Source organism: Elephas maximus, chromosome 12 (genome assembly GCF_024166365.1).
Source record: "Elephas maximus indicus isolate mEleMax1 chromosome 12, mEleMax1 primary haplotype, whole genome shotgun sequence".
Classification (NCBI taxonomy): domain Eukaryota; kingdom Metazoa; phylum Chordata; class Mammalia; order Proboscidea; family Elephantidae; genus Elephas; species Elephas maximus.
The window spans coordinates 89,401,965-89,415,560 of record NC_064830.1 but is presented as its reverse complement, the minus strand read 5'-3'; the positions used below and the strand labels follow the sequence as shown (position 1 = coordinate 89,415,560).

General features: G+C 45.2%; 1 protein-coding gene across 1 annotated transcript; it reads left to right on the top strand.

Moving 5' to 3' along the window:
• Positions 1-792: 792 nt before the first annotated feature.
• LOC126087516 (major vault protein-like) lies at positions 793-1,402 on the top strand. The gene is made up of 2 exons (XM_049905045.1): positions 793-917; positions 1,135-1,402. Exons 1-2 carry the CDS (start codon positions 793-795, stop codon positions 1,400-1,402), a joined length of 393 nt encoding a protein of 130 aa, XP_049761002.1.
• The last annotated feature ends 12,194 nt before the right edge of the window (positions 1,403-13,596 follow it).

Here is a 13,596-nt window from a genome sequence, read left to right as displayed (position 1 = left end):
AGAAGCAGGTAGGATGAAGGTGGATGGAATATGGTACTCATTCATCCTCTTTTATGTTCCGACCCATCCCTGCCCATGAGAGAGCCAAGGGTGGTTACAGACCAGAGAGGGAAGTGAGGAGGAAAAGGCTAGAACTGTTTGTGTTTTTCCAGTCTGGCTGATTCTCTGGGGGCATCTGTTCCGTCATGGGTTTCCTTCTAAGAGAGGAGGACCATGTCTTAACAGTTACCCCAGGATTGTTTAAAGCACAAGAAAGGTGGGGGTGCAGACAAAGATCATGCAAATATTCTTTGGCTCTGGGGTATATTTATGGGTAACATTTGAACACAGCTGAGGCCCTCAGGATCCCCTGTAACTATGACTGCCTACCTTCAAGAGCCAGCGAGCTGTTCAGAGTGTTTTCCCTCTGTGCTGAAGGTCCCAGAAGGACCAAATCTCCCAACTCCCCCACATTCTGCGGGTGTTGGTGCTTTGATCTAAGGCAGTTTGGGAGAGGCAATGTTAGTGGGTGGGAGGGAAGGGAGTCAGCAAAGAACTCTGAGCTTCAGTAATTAATGCATCAGGCAAGGGTGAGGTCTTGGTGGGCATGTTATGCTGGGTCGGACAAAGAAGGGCAGTGGGCACTGGCTGTGCTGACATGTGGAATGATTGGAGCTGGAGGTCCATTTCTCCACCCACAGTCCCTCCTCAGACTCCTTCTTCCTTGGCCCACACTCCATGTGCTCATCCGGTGTCCTCTCCCCACCTGTCTGTAATTCTCTGTGCTGCACTCTGGCCAGCCCTGGAATCACCATGGCAACAGAAGAGTTCATTGTCTACATCTCCCCATACCACTACATCCATGTCCTGGGCCAGAACAGCAACATGTCCCACTTGAAGGTTGGGCCAAAGACCTACATTCTGCAGGACAATGAAAGGTTAGTGTGGGGTAGGCTGTGTGTGGAGCACTTGGGGCTGTGGAGACCCCATTAGGTCTCAGTTCCCTTCTTCCTGCTTCTAAGCAGGAGCACTCTGGTGACAGGAGGATTTCTGTGGGAATAGGTGGACAGGTTTCTCTCCCATTCACTGCCTCTGGGAGTTGGGGTGGGGAGGAGCCCTGCCTGGGTCCTCACCCCTCTTCTTACACTCCAGCAGGGTACTGTTTGCCCCTGTGCCCATGGTGACTGTCCCCCCACGCCACTACTGCACAGTGGCCAATCCTGTATCCCAGGATGCCCAGGGTTCAGTGCAGTTTGACGTCACAGGACAAGTACGTCTTCGCCATGCTGACCTGGAGATCTGGCTGGCCCAGGACCTCTTCCCGTTATACCCAGGGGAGATGCTGGAAAAGTTACCTGGCTTGCCTCCCCTGTGCCCCACTCTCTCTGTCCTGCCACCCTATCTTAGGGCTCCGCACTGCTGAGGGGAAAAAAGCCTGGGGCAGTGGAAGGGGCTGGGAGAGGACAGTTGCTGATTCTCAGCAGGGGAGGAAATGATTCATCCCCCCTTCACCATCCTTCCCCAAACACCCCCTCCTCCACACATGCCCACAACTGTTGGCCCATCTCATCAGCTCAGAGGCTGCCTGAAGCTCCCAACCAGTTCTGGCACTAAATGACTTGTGTGTTTCGTTTGCACAAAGAGTGCCAGACAATGTCAGACAGTGACAAAGCAATAACAGACAAGTGAAGGTCCAGGCTCAGATGACCTGTTCCAAGGGAAGGCATTGGAGGCCTTGTTCACGCTGTCCTCAGGCCCTAGGCCAGGAGCAAGGGGACATTGTGCCCCCATTTCCTTAAGTGTTCTTGTCCCCTTACCCTCTTTCCATTTTACATTTTTTCACTCTGGGTTCCTCAACTAACTAGTGGTGGTTACTGATCCCGGGCGCATAATTGTGTGACCTGGAGAACTGCCTAAAACATGGTGCCCACTTAGATGCAGACAGCTTGGGGGGAATGGTGTGTGTAGAGAGGCAATGATGAAGAATGTGATTACAACGTTACCCCTTGGAGAATCTGGGTAGAAGGGTGTACGGGAATTCTTGGTACTATTCTTGAAACTTTTCTGTAAATTTGAAACTGTCCAAATTAAAAGTTAAAAAATAAATTCGTGTCCTGGCCCTACCCCAGATCAATGAATTCACCCTGTGAGTGGGGGCGGGGCTAGTCCAGGCATCAGTATTTAAAATCTCCCCAGGACTGAGAGTAAAAGCTTTCCTCATCCCTACCTTGTTTTAACCTCTGCTGCCTCGAGGATTTGGGTTTTCCCAGCAGTCCCTGCCCATGATGGCAGCTCAATGTCTCAAACCCCAGGTGCCCCAGATCAGGAGGCCAAGGCCTCTCCCTCCTTGGAGCATAATGTCACTAAGTGCTCTTTTCCCGTCTTTGAATCAGCATTCCTCCTTTAAGGCATTCACCTCTGCCAGCACCATCACTTCTTTTCCCACCATTACTGGTTCAGTGGGCACCTAACTCAGACCTCCCTTCCACCCCCATCCATCCTCCTGTCCCCCCAGATCCCTCACTAATATCCTTGCAGATGACCCTGCCAATGACTTGGCCTTATTGACTTCAACTCTGAGGACTCTCACAAGGTCTTTTCTGCTCCAGCCCGTGCCCAGTACCATGTCCACTCCGGACTTGGTTATTCTCCCATCTGTCCCAACTCTGAGATCTAAACTCCATCTTCCTCCTTCCCACCATCTCTCTCCTTTCCTTATCACATTTCTGTTGTCTTCTCTCCCATCTTTAGATTCTATTCCTGGTCTTTTTTTGCTGTTCCAACAGGACCTTATCACTTCCACACTTCTCACAAACTCTCTCTATTCCTGTACCCTTAACCCTCGGGCAAAACTGGTCCTGGATCAGTGTTACATCTCACCTATCCTTTCCATTCTTACACTCAGGAGGAAGTTTCTGTTAGAAGAATATGGCCCTGGAGACAAATGCCACCCTGATGACAGTATTATACTTTATGGATTAAGGGTTTCCTTCCAACCTAAGCCATGTTCAATAACTCTCTTCCTTTCTAGCCACCTTTCTTTTTCCTCTGAATGCTTCTAAATATTTATAGTTCTCAACTCTCTTCCTATTTTCTACACCCTCACTCTTGAAGAACTTGATTACTTACTTAGTTAAAAATTGAGGCCATCTGGCAATATCTGGGCCTGTGTCTCGTCCCTGAAACTTATACCTCCGCTCATCTCCCTTCTACCTGTTAGAGGGAGAGGAGGAGGTTGCCCTCCACACAGGTGGACCCAGGCTTCTGACCTATCCCACCTGTTATGGATTGAATTGTGTCCCTCCAAAAATGTGTGTCAACTTGGCTAGTCCATGATTCCCAATACTGTGTGATTGTCCACCATCTGATCATCTGATGTAATTTTCCTATGTGTTGTAAGTCCTACCTCTATGATGTTAATGAGGTAGGGTTAGCAGCAGTTATGTTGAGGCAGGACTCAACTACAAGATTATGTTGTATCTTAAGTCAATCTCTTTTGAAATATAAAAGAAAGAAGCGAGCAGAGAGGCATGGGGACATCATACCACCAAGAAAGCAGTGCTGGGAGCAGAGTGCATCCTTTGACCTGGGGTCCTGTACCTGAGAAGCTCCTGGACCAGGGGAAAATTGATGACAAGGACCTTTCTCCAGAGCTGACAGAGAGAGAAAGCCTTCCCCTGGAGCTGGTGCCCTGAATTTGGACTTCTAGCCTCCTAGACTGTAAGAGAATAAATTTTTCTTTATTAAACCATCCACTTGTGGTATTTCTGTTATAGTAGCACTAGGTAACTAAGACAGAATTTGGTACCAGGAGTGGGGTGCTGCTCCAACTGATACCTACAATGTGGAAGCAGTTTTGAAACTGTGAATAGGTAGAGGCTGGAAGAGTTTTTAAAGTGCCTAATAATGAAAGCCTAGATTACCTTGAAGAGAGTGTTGGTGAAATTATGGACATCAAAGACAATTCTGGTGAGGACTCAGAAGGAAGCGAGCAGAACTGGATACAGTGCAGACAGTGAGAATCAGCAGCAGCAGAACCAGGAGACCAGTGCAAGACTACAGCCAACCAATAGAGTGAGGGAGCTGAGAGCCTTGGGTAGGAGGCTTCCTGGTGGAGTGGGGTACCTCCAGGCACTTGTCAGTGGAGCTAGGCTTGCTGACCCACAGGGCAAAAGAGTCAAGTGCCTTCTGACTGAAGTTTACTGGTGGAGTGGGGTACCTCTAGGCACTTATCAGTGAAGCTACAGAGCTTTGGAACACTTGCCCCAGCAGGGCAGACATGGGCAGTGAGGGCCAAGGGGCTGAGAGGCCAAGGAACCAGGAAACAGAAGCTGAAGAGACAAGGAACACTGGAAGCAGAGCTGCCTCAGTCTCAAAGAGTAGGATCACAACCTCTGGGGTCTCAAAGGCAGTAAGTACATCCACTCCTCACTTATCGACATGGTTAGGTTCCAAAGACCAGGTCATTATGTGAATATAAGTGTTATGTGAAAAGGGAGGATGACCACATCGGGTCACAAAATGGAAGATGACTACATCATTACATAACTGCCAGATTACATCATTACATAAGCCAAATCACTGAAAGTCATGGCCCAGCTAAGATGACACGTAACTTTAACCATCCAGCCAGTGTTACACTCGCCTTGCACCTCAGCATTTGTTACTGACAAACATACATTGTTAATGTGCAAAGTAATTGGATAGTAGATTTTTTACTATTGTTGTAAATGAGGGAAGGGAGAATGTCAAATAATGAGATAGTTGATAAGGGAGGGGTAGGTGTATTCCCTTGTTCTGTTCAAACAGCTGCCTGTTGATCTATATACAGGTTCCAAGTGGGCACAATTAAGTGTTCTGGAATTCTTCATAATGTTATACAAAATTAATTGTGATCTACACAGTCGAATGCTTTGTGCAGTTGATAAAACGTAGGTAAACATCTTTCTGGTATTCTCTGCCTGCAGCCAAGATCCATCTGACTTCAGCACAATGTAATCTCTTGTTCTATGTCTTCTTCTGAATCTGGCTCCATTCTCTCCTCCCACCCCAGGTACACATTCTAGAAACAGCAAGCTTGCCTTGGCTCCCTGTGGGCCTTCGCCCATGTAGTTCTATCTGCCTCCCCTGGGAGAGCCTTCCTGGCCTTACCCCATGCCTGGACCCTGGAGCTCTTTCTCTTCCATTACACATCCCTTTCTTCTGGCAGCTTTGTTGTCCCTGGGGGTACATGGATGTAACTTCCTTGGATTCAGTGATACCTGATTTTAAAAAATTTCTCGATTCACCCTTCTCCTCACACACAACTCTTCTCCTTTCTGAACTATACGTGAAACCACCAGGGGTCAGCAAACTTTTTCTGTCAAGGGTCAGGTAGTAGACAATTTAGGCTTCATGGGCCATATGGTTTCTGTTGTAACTATTCAACTCTGCCATTGTGGCAGGAAAGCAGCCATAGACAACAGGTAAATGAATGGGTGTGGTTGTGTTGTTATAATACTTTATATATAAAAGTAGGAGAAAGAAAAAGTGGAAACAACCCAAATGTCCATCAGCTGATGCATGGATAAACAAAATGTGGTTTATCTATACAATGGAATGTCATTAAAAGGAATGAAGTACTGATACATACTATAACATGGATAAGTCCAGAAAACATGCTAAGTGAAGAAGCCAGACACAAAAGGTGACATATTATATTATTCCATTTATATGAAATGTCCAGAATAGGCAAATCTAGAGACAGAAAATAGATTAGTGGTTGCCAGGGGCTGGAGGGAGGGAGAATGAGGAGTGACTGCTAACGGGCCTGGGGTTTCTTTTGGGAGTTATGGAAAATGTTCTAAAATCAGATAGTAGTAATAGTTACGTAGCTCTGTGAATATACTAAAATCACTGATTTGCACACCTAAAAGGGTTAATTTTATGGTATGTGAATTATATCTCAGTAAAGTATATTAAAAAAAAAAAAAAAAAACAGTAGCAGGCCAGAATTGGCCCAAAGGCCAGAGCTTGCCAACCCCTGGACTATATCATCTGAAGAAAATAAAAACATGGGAGAACTGAAGAGGAACAATAGGTGAATTCTTAACCATTGAGCTTGTAAGGCTACAGGTCATGAGAGAGCTGAACAGTCCAGATAACTCTCCACTGTGTTGTGACATGGGGTGGGGGTGGGGGTAGATAGTCATTCTAGGCTGGTATCCTCAACACAAGCCTGAGGCCAGATAGTGCTGGGGGAGGTGACACCAAAGGCTCCTGTAACCCTGGGTGGCAGCTGTTCCAACCCCACCTTTCCCACCAAGGAGAGAAGTCTTTCTTCCTGCAGCCAGGGGAGAGGCTGGAGCAAGGCATCCAGGACGTGTAGGTGCTGTCGGAGCAGAAGGGCCTGCTGCTGAGGGCCCTGCAGCCCCTGGAGGAAGGGGAGGATGAGGAGAAAGTCTCACACCAGGCCAGGGATCACTGGCACATCCACAGGCCCCTGGAGTACTTGCTATCCACCAAGGTGAAGGTGGTGGAAGAACATCAGGCCATCTATCATGGATTGAACTGTGTCCCCAAAAATACGTGTATCAATTTAGCCAGGCCATGATTCTCAGTATTGTGATTGTCCACCTTTTTGTCATCTGATGTGATTTTTCTATGTGTTGTAAATCCTACTTCTATGATGTTAATGAGGTGGGATAGGTGGCAGTTATGTTAATGAGGCAGGACTCAATCTATAAGATTAGACTGTCTTGAGCCAATCTCTTTTGATATATAAAAGAGAGAAGCAAGCAGAGAGACATGGGGACCTCATATCACCAAGAAAGAGCACTGGGAGCAGAGCACGTCCTTTGGAACAGGGGTCCCTGCACAGAGAATCTCCTAGTCCAGGGGAAGATTGATTACAAGGCCCTTCCTCCAGAGCAAACAGAGAAAGCCTTCCCCTGGAGCTGATGCCCTGAGTTTGGACTTCTAGCCTACTAGACTGTGAGAGAATAAATCTCTGTTTGTTGAAGCCATCCACTTGTGGTATTTTTGTTACAGCAGGACTGGATAATTAAGACACCATCCCTCTGAATGAGAATGAAGGCATCTACGTGCAGGATGTCAAGACTGGAAGCTGGGATAGGCAGCTGTTTCTGCTGTGCAGCCACCAAGGTCACTTCTCTGGGCAAGTGGGGTGATGCTTAAATGGGCAGGTACATGGAAGAGGTGGGAGAGGGGACCTCAACTGCATTGATAGCAGTACCTCAGCAGGCTGGTGTGCATGAGGGTGTTCCTTGATGTCTTAGTTATCTAGTGCTGCTGTAACAGAAACACCACAAGTGGCTTTAACAAACAGAAACTTATTTTCTCACAGTTTAGAAGGCTAGAAGTCCAAATCCAGGGTGCCAGATCTAGGGTAAGGCTTTCTTTCTCTGTTGGCTCTGGTGGAAGGTCTTTGTCTCTTTGGCTTCTTTTTCCTGATTCCTTGGAGATCACTATGTGGCTTGACATCTACCTTTCCCCTCTATGCTTGCTTAATCAGCTCCTTTTATATGTTGTAAGAGATTGACTCAAAACACATCATGTACTAACCTTGCTTCATTAGTATAACAAAGACAACCAATTCCCAACTGGGATTATAACCACAGTCATGGAGGTTAGGATTTATAACATATTTTTGGGGGACACAATTCAATCCATAACACTAGGTTTCCTCTTCTACAGGACAAAGGACAGTACCTACCTCATACAGTTGTTGTGAAGATTAAATAATACATGTTCACGGCATTCACAAGGTGCTTGCCACATAGAAAACTCAGTATAAATAGGAGCAGTAAGCTGTTTGAGGGTAGGAGGTGGTCTGTCTGGCTTACCACGCTTTGATTTCCTTATCTGTGAACTACATGAGACTATAATATCTCTTATAGATTGTCATGCATATTAATAAACACAGGTGAAGGATACCCACCCAGCTCCTGGCACTGTCGGGGGACAGGCCCAGTAAGGAAAGACCCTCACTGTGCGTCCTGGCAGATAATCTGAAGAACTGACACATAGCGCTTTCCAGATTCATACGTTCAGGGAAACTTGCTGACACGGACAAGCAACTGCTCTCCAGTGGCGGCTGGCTGGAGTATTTTCCCCAACCACCTAGCAAGGGATCCAAGCTTATATACCATTCCAGCTGGGACCAAGGCTTATCATTTTCTCCCACACGGGCAGTCAGTGTTCCCAGGGACTTCACGTCCAGGCCCAGGTGTTTTCCTTCTTGTTGCTAAGACATTCTTTGGCCTTGGCCACTGGCCCAGTCATGCCACTCCTGGCCTCATACCTTAGCCCGAGTCCATCCTGAATTCATCCCCAGCATGCTTCAGGGAAGAGCAAAGCTAATCCCGTTAGGGAGTGGATGCATATAGCTGAATAGCATTACCCTACAGGCACTAAGTGGGCACCCGGTAAATCTTCCCCTCCCGTGGCCTCGCCTCCCACTCACCATCTCAATGGCCAAGGCTTCCACTTTCAGCTTGGCCTGCACCATAGAGCCTTCTCCCTCGATCCATGCTGCCTCTGCATAGGACTCGGCCTGTGCCTTGGCAGTCCTGGTGCTCCCCATAGCCATGCTGGAGAAGGAGGCAGCCTGGTCATGCAGGACCCAGGAGGAAGCCCTGTCCTCCCTGGACTTGATTTAGGCTGTATCAGCTTTCACTTGCCTGCTTCTCCCTGACTAGCTGCTTTTCCAAGACCTTTGGTATTTTGCCAACTTGTTCCTCCTCTAGTTCTCGACTTACCTCAGAGCCGCCAGCTCCAAAATTTCCCTGTGACCTCATTCAGCTTCTGAGATTGGCCCAAGATCTTCTGCGTCTTAAGCCTGCCTCTGGCTTCTTCCTGTAGTCTCTAACCTTTGTGCTTGGACAGGAGAGGGGACAGGTAGGATGCTAGCAGAGGGCCAGACCTGGCATATGAGCTCTAAGGGAAGGGACCGCCAATCTGTCTGGTATCCAGGACAGACTCTGCCCATGGAAGGCCCTCAAAGTGTAAACGAGGGAACAGTTTGGCAGCTCACTGTGAGCCAGGTGCATTCTAGACCCAGGGGAACACAGCATGATTGAGGCCCTGCTTTCACACAACTTACCTTCCCATGAGGACAAGAGTAAACAGGGATGATATCAGACAGTGAGAAGTACCTTGAAGGTAGTAGAATGGGTGCTGTGAGAACACGTCTGGGTAAAGGGTGGTGCTTCCCTTGGGGCAGAAAGGAAAAAGCTCTCCAAGGAAGTCATCTCTGGGCTGAGGCTGAAGAAGAAGATTGCCTTGCACAATTCTGGGGGATAGCATTCTGGGCAGAGGAAGCAGCCAGTGCAAAAAGGAATAAGCTTGCATTTAGGAGCAGAAGGACTGCAGCATGTGAGCTAGGGGAGAAGGCTGGAAGGCAGATGGCAGGGGGGCAGGGCGGGACCTCAGAGGGCATGGAAGTCACAGAAAGGAACTTGGGTTTTATCGTGAGCAATGTGGGAAACCATAGTAGCAGAGTTGGTACCTGAATCTCACTGAACCTACTACCTGTTAGGTAGACAAGGGGGCCTTGGGGGACAGGATTGGCAGTAGGCAGACCACTAAGAGTGCCCTGCAATCCAGGTCCTTGTGATGGGATGATGATGGGGACCCCAGAGTGAAAGTCTGACCTGCAGTTAATGCCATTGAACAACACTAGAAATGGCAAATGTTCTGCTACCTATATACTTAACCACAATAAAAAACAAACAAACAAAAAACCCCATGGAGCACAGTTCTATTCTGACACACATGTGGTTGCCATGAGTCAGAACTAATGTAGAAAAAAAAAAATAGCTTACTCCTCATACTTATATTGAGCTTGCTAGGTGCCAAGCACCTTGAGAATGCTGTGAACATGTATTACTTAATCTTCACAACAACCCTATGAGGTAGGTACTGTCCTTTGCCACGCAGAAGAGGAAACTGGCCCAAGGTAAGACAACTACTAAGTGGATTAAAATTTGGAAAGTCTGGCTCCAGACCCTTTGCTCTTGACCAGAGTCCTGTACCACTTCCATGTGCTGTTGAATTGAGCCAAGTCTGAATGAAGAGGCAAAGGAACTTGAGGATGATAAACACAGTGAAGAATGCAGGGTTTCGTGGCTTTTTGATGAAGACGGTCTGAGATTTTTCTGAGATGCTGACTTAAAATTTAAGTTAAGTAAGCTCTGAAAAGAGCTAGAGAATGTTGCGCGAGTTCACACACAGCTGAGAGGTAGTAAGGCTGTCACTGGAACACCAGCTGGCCTGTAACCTTGACTTCACCCCTCATGCGAAACTTGCTCTCCAACTTCCCTGACCCTCCTAGCCACAAAGTTTACCTCTGCCCAGTCTTCATACCCAGCCTGCATGCCCAGCCTGGAATACCTGCATCCCCAAACCTTGAGGGCCCTCCAAGAAGCTTTCAAGAATTCCAGCCCTTTGATCTTGCCCACCTTTGAATTATTTCTGTCCTAGACAGCATTGTGTGCTTTGGCCCTCAGCTTACACACTCTGTCATTGTCTTGTCTTAATGTCTATCTTGTCTGATATTGATATAGCCATTCCTGCTCTCTTTTGGCTACTCTTCACATGGAATATTTTTTCCATCCTTTTACCTTCAACCTACCAGTGGGTCTAAAGTGTGTCTTTAGTAAACAGCATGTAGTTAAAAGATGTTTTCTTTGTCCATTCTGCTTTTGGTCAGAGAACTTAATCCATTTACATTAAAAGTAGTTACTGATAAGGAAGGGCTTACTTCTGCTATTTTGCTATTTTCTGTGCGTCTTCTACTTTTTTTGTCTCTCTCATTTCTTCCAATACTGCCTATTTTTGTGTTCAGTTGATTTACTGTAGTGAACCCTTTTGATTCTCTTTTCATTTTCTTTTGTGTATATTCTTTAGATCTTTTCTTTGTTGTTACCGGGATAATTACATTTAACATTCTAAATTTATAACAACCTAGTTTAAATTGAAAACAACTTTACTTCAAAAAACATGCAAAAACTCTGTTCCTACTCTGCTCCTCCTCCCCTCTTTATGTTGCTTTCACAAGTTACATCTTTATGCATTGTATGTCCAGTGACATAAATTTATCATTATTTTTATGCATTTGTCTTTTAAATCAGGTAAGAAATAAAGAGTAGCATTACAATACAAAAATACTAGAAATATGACCTTTATACTTATCCACTAAATTACCTTTACTAAAGATCATTTTTTATTTCTTCATACATCTTTGAGATACTGTCTACTGTCTTTCTTTTTAATATGAAGAGCTTCCTTTAGCATTTCTTGTAGGGCAGGCCCTGTGGTAACAAACTCCCTCAGCTTTTGTTTATTTAGGAATGTCTTAATTTCACCCTTATTTTTGAAGAACAGTTTTACCAGATATAGAATTCGTATCTGACAGTTTTTTTTTTTTCTTTCAGTACTTTAAATATGTCTTCCCACTGCCCTCTGTCCTCCAATATTTCTAAGAAGAAATCAGCACTTAATCTTATTGAGAATCCCTTGTGTGTGATAATTTGCTTCTGTCTTTCTGGTTTCAAAATTTTGTCTTTATGTTTGGTTTTTGAGAATTTGATAATAATACAGTTCACTGTGGATCTTCTTAGTTGGGTGTTTATCCTGCTTGGAGTTCATTGAGCTCCTTGAATGCATAGATTTAAGTCTTTCATCAGATTTGGGATGATTTAGACCATTTTTCTTCAATTAGTGTTTTTCCTCCTTTCTTCTCCTTCTAGAACTCCCATAGTATGTACATTAGTCAGCTTGATCGTGTTCTACAATTCTCTTGGGCTCTGTTCCTTTTTCTTCATTCTTTTTTTTTTTTTCTTTCCTCAGCCTTGATAATCTCAATTGCCTTATTCTCAAGTGCATGAATTCTTTCTTCTACCAGTTCAAATCTGCTGGTGAGCACTTCTAGTGAAATTTTTATTTCTGTTATTATACTTTTAAATTCTAATATTTCTGTGTGGCTCTTTGAAAAAAAAATTCTGTCTTTATTGAAATTCTAGTGTTCTTCCTGTATCATTTTCCTGATTTCCTTTAGTTCTTTGTCCATGTTTTTCTTTAGCTCCTTGAGCATATTTAGTACTTTTGTTTTAAAGTCTTTGTCTAATAAGTCCATTATCTGTCCTTCCTTAGGGATGATTTCTGTCACTTTATTTTGGTCTTTTGCATGGGCTATTCTTTCATATTTCTTCATATATCTTGTCATTTTTTGTTAAAACTGGGACATTTGATTATTATACTGTGGTAATTCTGGAAATCAGCTTCTTCCCTTTCCCTAGGTTTATTCCTCTATTTTTGTTATTGTTATTTTAATTGTTGAAGGCTGTAGCCATCTGCTCCCACACCAGGTCCTCACCTGAAGGCACCAATTGTCGCCGCTCTAACAGCAGACTCCCTTTCTGGGTGCTCCAGTCACTGAAGCTGCCCCAAGATGGTTGTGCCAACCTGGGGAGAAGGTGGGACACAGACAGGTGGAGGACCAATGCTATCTTATAATTTATATGTCAACTTTTCTTTATTCAGCATTCACTTAGATGCTCTAACCCTTTGGTTAACTGTCAGTTATGAGACTGTTGATTCCATCAATTTCTGCTTGCTTTTTTCTGATTTTGTCGTGGGGGAATAGGAGCATACTGCTGCTTACACTGTCATCTTGTTCCATCCTCTAGCATTATCTTGTTCTCCAAACTCTTTGCTGTCCCCCTAGTAACCTTTGAGGGTCCAGAATGTGTCTACATCTGTATTCTCATCCATAGAGAATGTGTTTGGATCCTGACAGAAATTTCAGCCTCCGATTTAAGGGCAGATTGGTTAAAAATCTTTATATGGGAGTGACTTATAAGCAACCAACTTGAGTAGTAGGCCTCTCTCCAACCCTGATACCTTGTACTACCAACTTCCCCCATCCCAGTCTGTTCTATTTTCACTATAGTCCCTGAAACCAGGTAGGATACCAAGTAGGTAGGTGCTCTAATATAAAGCCCTACTCAAGTATTGTGTATTTTACAAAGTTCTTTGCCCTATATAAATTCACCTTTCTTGAAGGTAAGGATTGTTATCAAATACCTCTCTTGAAAGCAAGGATTATTATACCTATTTCACAGAAAAGTGCTCAAACATTAGCCAGCTTTATAATAGGTATTGCATATGTTTTACATACATGATCTTATTTAATGCTTGAAATCCCATCAAGGTAGGTATTACCTCCATTTTACAGATGAGAGATCTGAGGTTCAGATTAAGGGGCTCCCCATGCACCAGCTAAAAGGTAGCATAGCCAGGATTCATGCCTAATTGACTGCAAGTTTACAACTCCATCCCCTTCACCTTAGTTCCATCAGACTTGTGGCTAGAGGAACTTGCTGGATAATTTCCAGGGACCAAAATTAGAATAATTCTGAGTTTTTTCCCTTCCAGGCTGAGCTCCAGTGGTACAGAAAGTGCAGGAGCTATAACTAGTCTATGCCCAGGCCCAGCTGAAGCTGGAGGTGAGCAAGGCCCAGCAACTGGGTGAGTTGGAGGTAAAGAAGTTCAAACAGATGGCAGAGGCCCCCAAACCATCAGGGGCCTTGCTGTGGCTGGGCCAGAGATGCACGT